Here is a 17946-nt window from a genome sequence, read left to right on the forward strand (position 1 = left end):
CCAGGTCACTGCCAGGCACAGCACCCGGGTCACTGCCAGGGACAGCACCAGCCAGGTCACTGCCAGGGACAGCACCAGCCAGGTCACTGCCAGGGACAGCACCAGCCAGGTCACTGCCAGGGACAGCACCAGCCAGGTCACTGCCAGGCACAGCACCAGCCAGGTCACTGCCAGGGACAGCACCAGCCAGGTCACTGCCAGGGACAGCACCAGCCAGGTCACTGCCAGGCACAGCACCCGGGTCACTGCCAGGGAACCACATCTGGGTCAATACCAGGTCATCACCTAGACTAACACCCAGGTCAGCAACCGGGTCAACACCCAGGTCAACACCCAGGTCAATACCACAGTCATCACCCAGGCTAGCTACGATTTCAATACCCAGGCTAACACCCAGGTCATCAACCAGGTCAACCACGAGGTCAACACCCACGTCAATACCCCGGTTATCACCCAGGTCAACAAACAGGTCATCAACCAGGTCAATACCCCGGTTATCACAATTAACATCGACCAGAGAATTTCCAGAGGGACACCGGAGTACCCAGGACAAAACCCAACATACTGACCCAGGAAGCATACCCACGGCAGCCTCGCGCAATATTACAAGGCACTGATTTGGGAAACTGCCAGAAACGAAAAAACAACCCAATACAACATACGCATTGAACTGAGCAGTGTGCGACAGCGTCGAAACTTCTCACATCTGCATTACACCGATCACAACGAAGGGGTTTTGATGCTGAGGAGGCCAAATGCCGAGCTAAAGACTCTGTCTACTACTAATTGACGGCTACTTGGTGACTTGACATCACCTCTCATCAACGTTTACAGGAACGGGCCTTGCAAGTGATACAGAAGCACTGGCACTGACTTTGCACTGCTGCAATGCTTCCACAGCAACACCAGCCAACGCAACGGCAGAAGCGTGATCAAGAAGAGAACAGACGGCACCAGCAGCACCAACCGCATCATCATCCACAGCAGCCACAGCAGCAGCAGCCGCAGCAGCAGCAGCACCAGCAGCAGCACCAGCAGCACCAGCAGCACCAGCGGCAGCAACAACAGCAACAACAGCAGGGACAGCAGTTGCGACAGCAGCAACAACAGCAGGGACAGCAGCCGCGACAGCAGCAGGGACAGCAGCGGGGACAGCGACGGCGTCAGGGCCAGCTAACCACAGCATCAGACGAAAACCATGCCGTTCCGGGTTCTGCACATTTCGGTCAGCATCCGTGCGAATGGATAGGCTCTGAAGAAGCCATCAACACCGTTTTTCTACCTCGCCATCTGCCAGACCATCGTGCAGAGAGCACTGAGGATCCACTGGAATGCAACTATGGAGAGAGACAGGTGTTGAGTGCGTTTGCAGACATCAACGCCGACATTCTGCCTGCTAAAACCACAGGTATGCTCTATGCATGGGATGATTCATTCCGACCCAACACTGATCAACTTTGCAGGACATGGCAGAACTTGGCAGTAAACGAGCGATTGCCCGTCTATCTACCGGCACAAAATGCAGCGCTGACATTCGCCGTGCTGGAAGACAACCTTGTGGAAGTCAGCGGTTACGACATCCAAGCTGCAGCAAAGACGGTGGTATCCGCTGAAGGCCCTTTGCTCACTGAACAACCACGACTCTCAATTGTCCTACCAAAGAAGCATGCATTCTCACAGACAATGGCTGAGCAAATCTGCTGTCTTCAACGGCATGTCTTCCCTGATGCCATGGCAACAACTGAACGTCGTCACACAGTATTGAAGGAGAATCGTGAAGTCATCAGCTCAAAGTACGTCTTTGAATGGCTCTTCTCCGCAATGGTGGCCCTACAGGAATCAGACACGCCAGACTCGACTGTTGTTGCCGTGCAGAAGAAAGTGAGGGATGTGGTGATGTTTCCCAGAAGCCATGACTCCAGCATGCTCCCGTGGCGTCGCAATCCAACATGGTTTGCTGTGAAGTATATTCTTCATGCTACTCTTGTCAAGGACTGTGGGTTTGTGACCGGAACGGTCCTGTACAAGACCGCTATGCTGCGATTCATGACACAATTCCTCCTCTCCAACTCACCGCCAGGAAGCAGTAAAGGCCACAACAGCAAGGCCAAGGATGGCAGCAACAGCAGCAGCAGCCGCACCGGTAGTGGTGCCAGCAGCCATGGCAACAGCATCAGCGGTAGTGGTGCCAGCAGCCACAGCAACCACGGCAGCAGCAGTATCAGCACGGACCTGCTGCATCAGATGCTGTGCAAAGTCAGCAATCGCATCCACAAACTGTCATGTCTACTGGAGACTGCAGACCTGCCAGATGGTATGCTTGAGATGTGTTTGCGACAGATCAGTGTTTCCATGACAACTGTCACCAACATAAGTTCTACACTGGGTGTTGATTGGAAGAAGTACTGTGCATCACTGGAGTCCACAGCTAAATTGGATACCATTGCAGCTGCTCCGGTTGATAAGCAGTCAACTGTTCTGTCCCTGAGTGCATCGCGTGCCAGGATCTCCAGCCTGCTTGGAGACAACACGCCTAAGGTTGACATTATCCACGGAGCAATGGACCAGCATGGCAATGGCAGTGACTTGTCAATGGCAGGCATCAGCTCCCCTGAAGGCAGTCACATTGGTCTACATGCCTTTGAAGAACAGATACTCAGGCGGTGGCAGCAGCGGAAACTGCAACCAATGTCGACGGCAGACTGTCTCAGCAACATGATGAGCTACAAGAGTGCAACGGCTAAGATCTATGATAAATCGGATGCGATAGCCCAAAGCCGTCGTCTCTTAGTGGCCTCCGTTCTCATGGCAATGTGTGACATGTCAGCGACATCTGATCATCCGTTGCTTCTCCAGCACAAAACTGATGTGAACATGGAACCACTACGCAACATCCTGACAACCACGCCGCTGGAGATGGAAATTCTACACGAGGTGGAAGCATACTACGGTGATCGTTCTCTAAACGCAACACAGATTACTGGGCCACTGCAACCCGGTGTGACCAGCCACTCCCTCTCCGTGCAATACTTCAATACACAACGCGAGATGAAAGAACGTCTTGAGCAGTTCATCGTCCAAGATGAGCTGAAGGAGGAGGTGCACAGAACGGCTGTCCAGAACGCCTTGGAGAAGATGAGTGAGGATGAGCGGCGTCATAGCAGAATGAGCTGTGAGTACGAAGACGAATGGGATAGCGACTACAAGGTGCAAAGAAAAAAACACTATATATCGAGCTGCTGCAAGTGTAAACTGAATAGAGAACTGGATAGAAGAACGCATCAGATCTTCGAGCGTCTTCTTCCTCCCGAGCAGCCGTACAGGAAAGCCGCTGTGTTTGAGCTGTGTATTCCCAGAAATATCAGCAGCTGGCGAGATTGCACCCTCGTTTTCAACGAGCACTTTCTCTTGTCTGTCTCATTCAAGAAGGACACACCGTCTTCAAAATGGGAATGGGTCGAACGCTTATCCGGCTCATCAGCCAAAGGAAAGGTGACTCTCGGGAGCAAAAATGTACCTTTCCTGAATGCTCACTACTCAAACAAGAACCTACGGAATGAACGCTGGCAGAGCTTCGTTGAGCCGTGCAACATGAACTGCACTCTGGCTAAGGAAAGCAAGGTGATGCAGGTTCCATGTTGTCATAACGATGACATACGCAAAACCTGCACTCTTGACCACAGCAATGGCCAGCTGCAGCAATACATCGATGTGACCACGCACCAGCAGAGTGATGTCATCGCCAAACAGAATGTCTGCCCGGAATTCTTCAGTCTGCGCGAGTTCATCACATTCGGCAGTGTGCGTGCTGGACAGCGTCTTCAGTGGTACAACATACTACGGGGTATTCACCAGCGAACACTGCTACTACATCGTGTGCAGGTTGTACAGCTTATTGCACAGAGTGTATGGCAGGCAGAGTCCAATGAGGAACAAACCATACTTCGTGATGCCCATCATCCCTGTCAGGATACCGCTTTCGTGGCAGAGTTCAGCCTTGAATTGCGCACAGTACTCGGCAGTGTCAAGGGCAACTGGGCCAACTATTGGTCTTTGTGTAGCGTTGTTCTACTGGCTAACCGCTTGCTAAGCTTGTACTTGACACATGCATGTGCTGGGCCAGAACAAACTACCATCTCCAGACTGTACACCATCTTAGCGGAATGTCGCCATGAAGCTGTGATATGGCTGGATAAAATTCGTGCCCTGATGGAGCAAGTCAAGGATGATTCAGCCGGTAAGCTGCAAGAGGCTGCTGCTCACATTGCCACGTTTGGTACGTTGACCTATCAACACAGCGTTGATCTGGACGGACACGACGTGAAAGCACTGTTCAACTGGCTGAAGTTCGTCACTGACCTCCATGCTAACACAGTGCTGAATCAAAGTCGAGCTCAGGGCTTCTTGGATCATCTTACTAAGCAAACATTACGTATCACATTCAACAACCACTCCTCCTTCATTGCTATCATCAAGGACAGGATGAATAGCGAAGACAGAAATCCAGAATTCGAGAACTTCATCTCAGACTTCTACATGCCTGGTAGATCTGCTTCAAGCTATGATGTCCATGATGAGGATCAGCTCTGGATCAGCTGTAAGTGGAAGCATGGACATGAAGAGGAGTTTGTTCAATTTGACCTGCGAGAAGGCAAATGTTGGATCAACGGATTGCCGCCGGGAAGATTGTCAACAGACATCACCAGGTCGGAACTGTTCAGTCGACATTTCAAGGCAACCGTCTTTGTCGTCAAGTCCTGCACCAGTCCACAGGGTCAGATAGCGCAGGCAACAGGTACCTTGGCAGCATGCTCAGTGGACAACATTGGCGATGACTCATCACCGGAGCAAGTTGGACCATTCCTGTTTGCAAGACATAACCGCCTTGGCAGGAAACAGCTGTGCGTGTATGAATGCCGTGCCGATGGTCGCGAATTGTTGCTACTTGATCCGTCCTGGTTCTCAGATGGCAATGCATTTGACCTACCAGCGCTGATGGTGGATGAACACAGCTTTTGGTTAGATATCCACACTCACGAGATCTACCTACGTCCGGTGTACTTCAGGGACAAGAACTTTGCTGACATTGACCGTTGTGAGTACATTCTCAACTTCAGCAATGGTCGACTGTGCGTTTGTGACGGTGCATCCGTCGGTGTGTCCCCAGCATCCACTCTGCTCAGTCTAACATCCTCAGTTGGTAAATCAGTACTGGAAGTGATGCTGCGCATTGAACTTGCCAAGTATATTGAAATCTGGTTGGACGTGGAGGGGACGATTCGTATCCGTTTGCCGCGTCTTGGTTTGTCATTCTTCATCTGCAATGAAGCCGACGGATCGGTGGTGTTGAAAAGTGGTGACTACGTTGGCTGGAGTGTGGATAGTGATCAAAGTCTTGGTGGTACTCTACTGGGCCTGTCAACCGGTTTAGTTCTGGTGTCTAACAAGAGTGAGAAATCCGAGCAGCGCTGTTTGCTCTTACCACATGGTCTACCAGTGTATGGATCTGCTGCTGATGAGTCTGCAAATCAGCACGCAATTGTCAAAATCCAACTTGAGAAATTGTATGAGCCAAGGATGTTCCGTTTTGCCATCCGACCCGACCTGCAGCAATTGAAAGCTCCGGACAGCCGCTGTGCCTGGTTCTACCTGTCTTTGTTGCACGCCATGACATCATGCGTCCAGCCAGACCCATTCACTGAAATGACTGGTATGGAAATGGCCATTCTTATACTCCAGTCAGCACGTTGTTGGTCATGCGATCCACTTGATGATACATCCTTACTGTGGTTGTACCACACTGCACAACTATCACCATCTCGTCACTATTACCCAGAGTACATGGAAGTGATGCAAACTGTCCAATGGCCAGCTCATCTACCATCGTATTGTGCAAGCGATGCGTATATTCTATTGGTGGACAAGATCATCAGCAACACGGAGACTGTCTCATTTCTTCACACTCAGGGTACATCGGAAGCGCGGGAGAAGCGTGTCAAGTCCATAGACCATCTTTCAAAGAGGCCTCTGAACAAGATGAGCTACACATGGAGTCGTAACAACCTGCCATTACTAGCTCGCCTTCAAGAAGACAATGACATTGCTGGTGCTTCTCCCACACCAGCATTTGGCCATGTTCCAGCTCTGCACACAGAAACATGGGAAGCAACATGGAGGCTGATAAGTAGAAGTGGATCAGCTATGGCGTTCACAGCAGACAGCATTGATGAAGAACTACGTACACCAGCTAACGGCTGTATGGATGGCGAACAGAAAACATTCCAAAAAGGCATCGACCGCCTGTTCCTTTTGACTTGCAAGAGCTGGTCAGGAATAGATTTGTGCAGTGACTTCATAGCACTTCATGAACACATTGACAGCTGTAAGGAATCTGTGGCTGAGCGTATTCGACTGGCACTCATGTTTTCACTATGGACGTACGAAGGCAAGCAGAGTAGACTTTCCTTGCACATGCTGGCAGCTCTTGCAAACTCTCGCGAGACAACAGAACTTCCCGGACTGCGTGAGTTCCCATCGCCGCGTGCTGTCCAGCCACCTGCCTCACACGTCTTCACGGCCGAAATTAAATCATTTGAGGTTTTCTGCTCGTCCCGAGGTCTGGACAAACCCAGTGCCCGTGCCAGCAGTGAAACAGTGAGGAGCTACCAGGAACGACGCAGTCAGCTTCAGCAGCGGTATGACTCAGATAAGGCAACGCTGACTGGCTGCATTAGCCATGACGTTGTGTTTGCCGGCAATCTACTTAGCAATGGTCATTACTTTGACACCTACCATATGACTTCTCCCGCTTCACTACCAATGGTCTTTCAAGTGTCGCAAAAGCACTTGTTTAAACATGGATACGAGTATCGCAATGATTTTGCCGCTCGCCTCACGGATGCCAACTCCTCCAAGGTCCTGCAGCGCTACGCAGAGCTTATGTCTTCCTCGGTGCAGGTGATGGAGGTGATGACACCGCCTGCCGTGTTGCACCGTTTGGAACCTGACTCACAGGAACGCCATCAAGATTACTGTAGACTGCTTAGTATCACGATGCCGCCGGCCCCGCATAGCCAAGACCGCAGTAGTAGCAGTACAGGTGAAGCACCCGGGCCGGCTGCCATCAAACAGAACCGGCAGCCACACAAGGATGGCGCCAACGAGCTGATGGAAGTTGAACGGCTTCGAGAGCAGCTCCAAACCCCGCAACAGACGTCAAGAGGACAACGCAATCCGATCATCGATGATTTCTCCCACGATCTGAAAAAGAGCCTCCAGGATCTACGGCAACATCCATTGCCAAGGGTGGAGGCCAGTGGCAAGCGTGACAACGACCAGTTCTTCTTCCAAAGCCTGAGACACAAGGAGAAGCTGCATGACAAGACAAGGAAGCAAGTGCAGTGTGCCGTGGACAGCAGCTATGCTAGGCTCGATTCCCAGAAAGCCATGCACTCATGCGGCCTGCTACTGCGCTGTCTCCCGCTGGCTCTGCTGCCACATCTGCTGAGCAGGGTCCCGACAGTGCCAGGCCTTCTCAACATCACCATTGATCAGGTCACAAGAAAGTGCATTGTGCACTGGGCAGTGGATATGGTGAATGTTCTGCGCTGGTCCCGCCTGATTCGTCTTCACGAGAACGACCAATTGGACATGTTGCAAAGAGAGCTATCGAATGAGCCGCACGCAAATTGGGCACCGCTGCATCACGTGCAGTGGCTTCTTTTTGAGTTAGAGAATGATGCGTGCATCTGGAAAAGACAAGTTGATGTGGCCGTGCAAATGATGAACCCATCAAGTTGCCTTGGCATGGAGCAGCAAGTACACCAAGGCGAGCAGCTATACGAACAGCAGCAGCAGCAGCAGCAGCAGCAACAGCAACAGCAGCGGCAGCAGCAGCAGCAGCATCATCATCATGATATCAAGCTTGAAGAGAAGGCACAGAATCAACTGCATTCTGTGATGCAGTTGAACATGGGCGAAGGCAAGACTAGTGTCATTTTACCAATCATTGCAGCTGAACTTGCGGACAGCGAGTCATTGGTCAGAATCATCGTCTTGACTTCACTTCACAACACCAATATCAATCAGCTTGTCTTCAAACTCGGTGGACTGCTCAACCATCGTGTCTACTCTCTACCGTTTCGACGTGACATCCCACTGAGTGAGGGTGACGCTGGCAGACTGAGGGATTTCTTGCAGGTTGCTAGGCAGCGGCGTGATGTCATGGTGACGGTCCGTGAGCACTTGTTGTCATTGCAGATCAAGCATCAGGAAGCCTGCTTTAAACGCAACACCCAACTAGCAAGGATATTAAGCAATCTGATGAACGATCTGCATGTGTATGCGCGTGACATCATTGACGAAGCGGACGAAGTTCTGCATCATCGTTTTCAGCTCATCTACCCACTTGGTGACTCTTCACCACCAGATGGCAAGGAGCTGCGTTGGGAGGTGGCTGAACTTGTGTTGGAAGCTGTGAAAGTCTGCATGCCTGCGATGAAAGACAGGTTCAAGGAAGCCGTCACCTACACAAGCAAACAAGCGCATGAGTTTCCGTTTGTGCGCGTCCACGATTCCCCTGAGCAAGACCCTCTGTACAAGGCACTTTGTGAAGCACTGGTAGACTACATATTTAGTGGCCGGGGGCGTTTGACAAAGCCCGACTTCATGAATGCATTGACAAAGGCTACACCCGAGCAAAGAAAGCAGCTGAAACAGCTACTACAAACTCACAACCTTTCGAAAATTGGTGCAGATATGTTCCGCAGCATGCCCGATAAGATGACATTGACAATGCTGATTCTGCGTGGTCTCCTGGCTAGCGGTGTCCTGTTGCTTGCACTGAAGAAGAGATATCGCGTTGAGTACGGTTTAATGTCCACCACTCAACGCGCAGTGTCCAGCAGCAGCAGCAGCAGCAGTGGCAACAACAGTGGCTCTGGCAGCAGCGATAGCAGCAGCGGGAACAGCAGCGGCAACAGTGGCAGTAACAGACCCTCTGGGAGCAGCGGCAGCAGTGGCTCTGGGAGCAGTGAAAGTAGCAGCGGAAGCAGCAGCAGCAGCAACAGCAACCCTGTTGTTAATCGCCTGATCCGAATGGCCGTGCCTTTCCGTGCCAAAGATGTGGCGGCAGAGCGTACCGAGTTTGGACATCCGGATGTTGCAATTGTCCTCACTCTGCTCAGTTACTATCAACACGGCCTGACTGATGGTCAAATCAATACGGTCTTAGACAAGTTGGATCACAGGGAAGCCAAGAAAGAAATCTACAACTCATGGGTAAATGTTGCTGACGGCAACTCAGTGGATGAAAGCATACGAGAGCTTGACAGCATAAATCGCCAGGATCCCCTGCAGATGAATAATCTGGTGTATCCGTTTCTGCGCTATCACATGGACGCCATCAACTTCTTCGTCAATCTTACCATTTTCCTCAGCGAGGCAAAGGAGTTTCCCCGGAAGCTGATAGCCAATGGTTGGTCAATGACATCGAGCAGTCGAGAGCGGTGTGTGACGGGTTTTAGTGGAACAAACGACACCCGTCATTTGCTGCCAGGCTCCACAAAGCAACAGGACCTGCCACAGTTGAAGCATACCAATGCATACGTGTGCAGCCTCTTACTGAGACCGTGTAACAATCGCTACAATGTCCTGCCAGAAGACTGTAACGGACGCGCTCTGCTCACTGCTATTACCGAGACATCATCTGGATGGAGACCGGCTACAACAATACCACCATTAGCAACAGCGACAGCCAGCACCACCGTGATATCACCCAATGAAGCATCATCAGCCAATACAACGGGTACAGTGCAGTCAAGAGCAGCAGAAGACGTACGGCGCAGAGAAGCCACAGCAATGAAAGCAGGGTTGTCACCAACAACAGCAACAGCAGCGACAACAGCAGCAGCAGCAGCAGCAGCAGCAGCAGCTAAACCTGAAGGCATGGTGGCAGGAGCCCCGAAGATCAAATCTCCACAAAAATCAAGAGCAGTGAAAGCAGGTCCGATCAACACTATTATCGACGCAGGTGCAGTTGTGCTGGATTTGAGCAATGAAGAGTTTGCAAAACAATGGCTCAAGCAGCGCACTGACAAAGAAGCAGTTATCTACTTTGACTCGGCTAATCAATTACGTGTGCTAGACCGTCGTAGTCACAACGCATGTAAACTGGAACTGAGTCCCTACGCCAGCAATCTAAGTGAATGTCTCGTCTACTTGGATCATGCTCATTGCAGAGGTACCGATCTTCAAATGGTCGATGGAACGAGAGCGGCAGTCACTCTGGGAAAGAACCTTCGTCGAGATGAGTTTGTACAGGCGTGCATGCGTATGCGACGCTTGCGAAGCACGCACTCGGTCAGCTTCTGGGCTCCACCAGAAATCGACCGTCAGATCCGGCAGCTGTGCAGGCTTTCTCCGGCATCTGATGTTGAGCACAAGCATGTTGTACAGTGGTGTTTTCAAAACAGTATTTCAGCAACAGAGGATAGTTTCTACTCTTGGGCCAGTCAGGGTCTTGCTCATCTACACACTGAGAATGCTCTTGAACCGTGCCGAGCAACTGATGTATCCGATGACGTCATTAGGAGGACCGGTAAAGAGTGCAGCTTACAAGACCGTCTAGAGCTATGTGAGATGTATGGTCAAGTCCGGAGCTTGCAATCAATAGCTGACATAGTGGCACAGCGAGGCAAGTCACTGCAAGGTGCGGGGGAGATTGTGGAGCGCTGCACTCAACTCGTGCCGCACAAATGTCGCTACGCCCAGGAGCTAGACGAGGAACAGGAGAGGGAGCTCGAGCAGGAGATAGAGGAAGAACGCGAGCGAGAACTTCCACCGCCCAAGAAGCCTGTAAAAGAATTCCTGGGGCCGTATTTGGAGGAAATGGCTGTGCATGGCAAGTTGGTTGGTCAAGTCGGCCCTAACGATCTCACTCCAGTTTGGCGTTGCTTTGAAGGGACGCAGCTTTCACTCACTAAGTTCCAATCGGCAGTGAGCAGCAGGCTGTGGAACTGCAATGCACACCTACATGCAACACACTCGTTTCGTAGAACCGTTGAAGATGCAGATGTGCTGAGCAACATGGATGACTTCCTCAGACCAGTGGAGTGGGTCCTGGTGGTCAATCACCCGGAGAGCGCTACAATCATACTGATCAGCCCATTTCAGGCCAACGAGCTTTCCAAGATTCACCGAAAAAATGCTGGCAACTGGAGCAGATCGTCATCTCTGTTGATGTACGCTAGTCTGGGAAACAAGATGCAATCAATCATGTCCGATTGGCGGTGTACTTTGGCTGGTGAAGCACTTTCTCCGCTGCCACGACTACGAGTGTCGCTACGACGACTGTTTGGAGAGATCCTCTGCTTCTCTGGTGGACTGTTCTGGGGACGAGATCGTGCGGAGATGCTGGCCAACATGTCCGCCATTGCCGACGTGTTTAGTTTATCTCCTGCACCTGACAGTGGCAGCAAAGAGACCGTCAGACATATCAAGAGTGAGCGCGAGCTTGGTGGTGATGTTGTCGACCCGCTGGAGTTCCTACGCCACGTCATGTCGGCACTGCGCTCGGCCGAGAGCCTGGAGCGCAGTGAAATGGGAATGCTGGTGCTGCGCTCCGCCTGGCCAGCCCTGCCAGAGATAGACCTATGCTGCCAGAGTCTCCGCTAGCATCCTGTGCAGCTGTTCTGAACGGGAGTTCGTGGTACGTATGCAGTACGTATGTTGCATTATTACATAGCAGACTCAGCGGCCATAGGACAACTGATACTCGGGTCTACCCAACAGTATGCTTATAAACACTTAGGGCCACAAGTATAAACAAATTTAGCGCCACATCTGGTGTAAGGTATGGGGAGAAAGCTGGTGCCGTCCAAGGCGCGACAGTAGAAGTGCCAGGAGGGTGGCAGGCAACAGGCAGGTGTGAGCATGAAACGGATTTATGTTGTACTTGAAGTATTATTATGTACGCCAGGGGCGTCGGAAGGTATTTTACGCTGTTCACGTCAGCCACCTGATGTACAATTTCCTCCCGGGGTTGGGGTGGCTCCCCAGAAAAGCGTTCTGAGTTTAGAGCCCAGATCAGTGCTTTTTATTGATGCACAGGGTGTCGGGACTAAGAGTGGTGCGGTCAATACCGTAGTGATCGTAGCGTGTCTGACGCCTCTGTATGCTCATCCCACACGCATCCACCCACGGGCATCTAGTTTATCTGTGCACAGCTGACGTCGTGCACTGTTATTACGGACGCACAAATGATCACACATTGAGCATGCTGCTTCTTTTTACCTTTATTACAACGTATGCACAACGTATGGGGCGAGGGGGTGGCGCAGTGCGTGCAACTAAGCTGCAGTTGTGCTGCGGAAGACCTGTTTGAATACTGCTTGTACGCAGTGCATCACAAATATGATGTAATCACGGAATAGCGCCGTGATATAGCAGCCGTTAGAACGGCACACTCTTGTTGTTCATCAGGTACTCTTGCAACTGGTGTTGGACCTTTAAGGCCGTGACGTCTACAGACAAAGGACTCACTATGTCCAGAACCTCTCAAACATCTACCGTCTCAACACATTATTAGCATTGTGCACTGTGATTATACTTTTAGGAGCTATGCTGTGTCATCACACTGAGTGTGTGTGTGTGTCTCTCTCTCTCCCTCTCTCTTTCTGCTTCCCTTGCAGCTAGGGAAGAGAGAGGAGAATCACCATGCCATCAACTGTTCTGCTTGCTGCCCTGCTTGCGGGACACGCCAGGGCAGTGTGTCTGCGGGGTAACATGAGGTACAGTCACCGTTGTCCCATTCTTGCCCACATCAGTTCTGTCAAAATGATCAGTTTTGATTGTGTTACTGCATACTGGCCTGCACAATTCAGCATCCATCACGTACCATTCAGAGTGTGGCGATGTCTATGAGTATGTCTATGAGTATGTCTATGCGAATACACTCTTGCCACCGACATGCACAATGTATATCGTAACTTTTAATCGTTCTTCGCAGTTTCGATTTGTATTGCTTGTGCTCTTTGGAATTTATCTTGCCCATTGTTTGCTTCATGAGGCCTGTATCTGCACATGTCTTTTCTTTTTGAAAGATTTTGCTGCCAATTTCAAGTCTACCTTTTCCAAATTGTCCTTTCTCCCCCCCCCCCCCCCCCCCCCCCCGGAACACCGGCACCACTGCCATTCCTGCGGCTCCTACTTGTGTGTACATTAACTGGCATCCAATGGATCACTACCTCTCCTCCCCCCCCCCCCCACACACACACACAGCAACACATATAATACTTGCGCACAAGCAAGTAGTTGGTCGACATGCCAGCCTATCCCACCTTGACTGAGTATGCTCACAAACCTACATGTATGCAGGTACCCCCCCCCCCCTTATGTGGATGCATGTACACAAACACAAATACACACACCGCCGTGCATATAGTGGTTGCCCTACTAGCATTCTTACCAATGTCAGATGCCAGCAGCGGTTGCACAACTACACATTGCTGTTGCAGATCTTACCCGCAGTTTTCTCTTGCCAACACACCCTCAACTAGTGATCCACATAATATCATTATCTTGGCAGTTGTGTATTATCCATGATGTCATTGTGTATTATCCATGAGGTCATTGTTTATTATCCATGAGGTCGTTGTGTGCTCATGCATGAGGTCATTGTGTGCACATGCATGTTTCATTTCTACATGATCTCGTTTTCGTTCAACTCAAGCGCTGTTCTGCATTGCCTCTCATTACTTTGTGCATGGCCATCCACTGATTTCGATTTCTAGCCCACGTTATGAACTTATGATATACATGCCCTGCGCGCCTTGCCGCGGTGCCCTGGTACTTGTACTGTAGCTCATTTCGAGTCTTTTGACATCCTGGCAGTCTGGTGTAGGTCTTTTGATTTTATCAATTTACGTTGTGCTTTCAGTAAATTCAGCTCTCTCAGTGACAATGATGATGACTCCCCACCCCACCCCACCCCAACACACACACGAGACAAAATACCCGTGTAAAACCAGTGTGTTCGTCCCCGAAGGAACTCACGATAGCTTCCCGACGTAATCACAGAGTGCAGAATTCAGAATACAGAATGAAGAATACAGAATTCAAAATTCAGAATACAGAATGACGAATGTAGAATTCAGAATAGAGTGCACAATACAGAATACAGAATTCAGAATTCAGAATACAGAATGCAGAATACAGAATTCAGAATAATAAAGTGCAGAATACAGAAAACAGAATGCAGGGTTCAGACCGTCTTGGTTGATGCAAACACTGCACATCCTATGATGCACAGTGGCGGAAGCTGCCATCATGTGACATGCCGTGCAGTTCTATAAGAAATAGAGTAAACTCTCACCCGCCATGGGTAAATGCCATGTAAAGTGATAGACATTAGAGTTATATGCATAACATTTACGTCACAGTTTCTGGCGCGCGTGCAAATCTAACAGTTTCTGGCACGCGTGAAAAGGTAAATACTTCGAATACACGTACATGCATGTTCACTGTTCAAGCAAATTCATGATCAGTGTGGGAAGGGGAACACATGTCATGTGGTCAAATACTCTTTTAAAATGGATATGGCTCTGCTGAGAATGGGCATTGCTCAGTAGGAAGCGTTCCCAGCATGCGCGTACCGCTCACTGGCCCTAACAAGGCATTCTATGTCCATGGTATCCAGAACTTATAGTCAAGAACTTGAAGAAGTCGTTCATACCGTGCGCTGAGTTGAGGGATCGTGAACATGAATATCGCATCAATGATGATATCTGAACTAAACGGAAACGCGGCAGCTCCTGCTGCCACTAGCAATCACTCCGCCATGGCGGAGCGAGAAGATAAAGACAAAAAAACGTTAGCGCGATCGGCGTTCAATAGTGTTGAACGGAAAGTCCAACAACTGTTGGGTCAAGAACGTGAAATTCACGGTTCGCGTGAGACACGGCTAGAGGCCGAGTCTCTGCATCCGTAGGAACACCACCACCCTCCAAGGATCAAGGCGCAGATGCAGCTCCTAGAGCCATGGTACATGCTTTAAAAATTAACTTACATCTAATTTGACTAGTCCAATCACAGAAATAATGCTACTACTCACAATGCTACTACTCACAATGCTACTACTCACAATGCTACTACTCACAATGCTACTACTCACAATGCTACTACTCACAATGCTACTACTCACAATGCTACTACTCACAATGCTACTACTCACAATGCTACTACTCACAATGCTACTACTCACAATGCTACTACTCACAATGCTACTACTCACAATGCTACTACTCACAATGCTACTACTCACAATGGCAATTGCGAAACAAAACATCTTTATTCACAGCATCATGCACACAAACAGTAAAGAAATTACCCACTGCGGTTGTGAGTTAAGGGACTTGGGTAACGTGCCACGTTCTTGCATCTGTGCGTCTGCAACAGAAAAGTAGAGAGCCAGCAGCAGCTGGACATGCAAAACAAGACGTGCACGCAAAACGCAATTGCATATACGCACACACATACACACAAAGAAGCAATCCAGAGTAAGAACAAAATTAATGCTCACACACACACACACTACTATAGTATGACTGCCCCATTGGCATAGGGCCACGTCACTCCATTGTGACAGGGAGCCAGGCCCAGAGTGAGGAAAGAGAGTCACACATATGCACACATACACACACCATGTACCATGTACCATGTAAACGCCCGTCGCAAGAGAAGCACGCAAATCTGCAAATGCACTGGATGTGCACCCACAGATACACACACACACACACACACTACTACTACTATTGACAGCTGCCAGTAATGGCCACGCCGCTCCCCAAAGGGAGGTACTGTCAGAGAGGTTAGGGGAGAGGTAGGCAGTGCTTCAAATGGCGCTCCAGGTCCTGTCGCCTCCGAAACTGGCGTTGACTACAGACTCGGCAATGATGTTCAAAGTGCTGGCGATCAGTCACTGTAGGGCGCTTCGGGCGGGGTCCACAGCGATGGCGCTTGAGGCCAGCAGTAGACTTGAAAGTACGCTGGCAGGCAGTACACACAGGGACCTCGGCAACAGGAGGAGCATCAAAAGGCGGTGGGTCGTCACAGTTGTCACTCCCTAGGCACTTATGCACTGCAAGCCCACCCCTGCTCCGGAGCCATCTACTGAAGGCAGGACACTGCACCGACCCAGGCTGCTGTGATACGGGGAGCTGTCGGACTGCTGTGCACTTGTGCCGGGCCATGTCGGCGCGCCGACGAAACAGGCGGCCGCAAACGTGGCACACAATCGTCTTCGGGGCAGGCTCCTTCACCCCCGCTGCTGCCGACACTATGTCACGCCACTCTCCGCGATCGTTGGCTGATTGGAACCAATTGTGCACACCGGCCACAGTCAGATCAGCCTGGACAACGTCCTTCCAGCGATGTCGGGGGCCGCAAAACGGGCGGGTTCGTGGAAGATGAGCGAAGAGCAACTGCTTGGGTAACCGATTGTTATCAAGCCGAGCTAGGTGCCCAAGCCACTCCAAGCGTCTTCGCTGTACCATGCACGACAGTGGAGTAGGGTCACCCCACTGTGTGCGTAGTTGCTCCGATGTAATGTGCTGCTCCCACTGGCGGCCGCGCGAAATGCCAAGGATTGACCGTAGGTTGGCGTGATGGAACCTGTCCAGCTTGTCCAAGTCCGACTTCAATGGGGTCCAACACTCCGAGCCATACAAAACCGTGGTGAGAACACATACCACATACAAATGCCGTCGAGTAGGCAGGTTCAGGCTCTGATCATGCAAAATCCGCCGAAGACAGCCAAAGGCCCTGGCACCCTTCGCAAGGCGGCTCTGGACATCGGCATGAGCTCGCGAATCCGGAGTTATAACAGATCCAAGATAGGGGAAGGAGGTAACAGCTTCAACCCTTTCATTGCCAACTGCCAGATCGGAACAATCAGCGGCAGCGACTCCATAGCCCGCGACCAGTAGCTTAGTCTTCGTCATGCTGACCGTGAGGCCAAAGCTGGATGCCACATCGCAGAAGGCGGACAGGGACAGGTCGGCTGCAGCACGAGTTGTTGCGAGTAGGACGGCGTCATCGGCAAACTCAAAATCATCAGCATGACCAGTCTGAGACTGTCGACGTCGCCCAGCTGCACGGGGAAACAACTGTCCATTAATCAAGAAGCTGAAATCCACACCAGACTCGATGCCGCGCTCCCTGAGAACAGACCTCCACCGCTCCATCACCAATCCGAAATACAGGTTGAACAGCACAGGAGCCATGACACACCCCTGCCGTAAACCATTTTGTACAGAGATCGGATCGGTACAACCACCAGCAACACGAACAGACGCCGACATGTCCGTATGGAACGACTTCACGAGAGCCACAGCCTGAGGGGGGACACCGAGCCGAAGCAATGCCTGCCACAGAGCCTCACGAGGCACAGAGTCGTATGCTTTGCGGAGGTCCACAAAGACGCAAAACAGCTTCGATCTATGCTCATATGATTTCTCTACCAGTTGGCGGACAGAGAAGATGGCATCAGCACAACCACGGTTTCGCCGGAACCCACACTGCGACTCCGGTAGCTCATCCTCAGCGAGCACTTGCAGCCGATTCTGCACGACCCTAGCAACTAGCTTCCCCACAACCTCCAGCAACGCAATTCCTCGCCAGTTGTCGCAGCGAGAAAGGTCACCCTTCTTAGGTATGGGGATGAGCACTGCATCACGCCAGTCCTGCGGTACGTAACCCTCCGACCAGACAGATTGAAGCAGGTCCAGAAGGAGTGGGTGGAGGACGGGCACACCAGCCTTCAACAGTTCAGGCACGATCTGCGACATGCCACCAGCCTTGCCGTTCTTCAGATGTCTCAGGGCATGGGTCAACTCCTCTCCCGACGGTGGCTGCGTTAGCGAGTGCATGATCTCCCGCTGGGGGATTTGC

At 51.1% G+C, this 17946-nt stretch overlaps 2 protein-coding genes across 2 annotated transcripts; one reads left to right on the forward strand and one right to left on the reverse strand.

Moving 5' to 3' along the window:
- The first annotated feature begins 35 nt into the window (after positions 1-35).
- Positions 36-13944, forward strand: LOC135826117 (uncharacterized). Its single transcript, XM_065338753.1, has 2 exons — positions 36-11707; positions 12690-13944. The coding sequence occupies exon 1, from the start codon at positions 889-891 to the stop codon at positions 11671-11673; it is 10785 nt and encodes a 3594-aa protein (XP_065194825.1). The 5' UTR covers positions 36-888; the 3' UTR covers positions 11674-11707; positions 12690-13944.
- A 925-nt stretch (positions 13945-14869) lies between these two features.
- Positions 14870-17924, reverse strand: LOC135826729 (uncharacterized). Its single transcript, XM_065339330.1, has 3 exons — positions 16281-17924; positions 15386-15475; positions 14870-14914 (listed from the first exon to the last, which is right to left on the reverse strand). Exons 1-3 carry the CDS (start codon positions 17922-17924, stop codon positions 14870-14872), a joined length of 1779 nt encoding a protein of 592 aa, XP_065195402.1.
- Between the last annotated feature and the right edge of the window lie 22 nt (positions 17925-17946).

Source organism: Sycon ciliatum, chromosome 10 (genome assembly GCF_964019385.1).
Source record: "Sycon ciliatum chromosome 10, ocSycCili1.1, whole genome shotgun sequence".
NCBI classification, from domain to species: domain Eukaryota; kingdom Metazoa; phylum Porifera; class Calcarea; order Leucosolenida; family Sycettidae; genus Sycon; species Sycon ciliatum.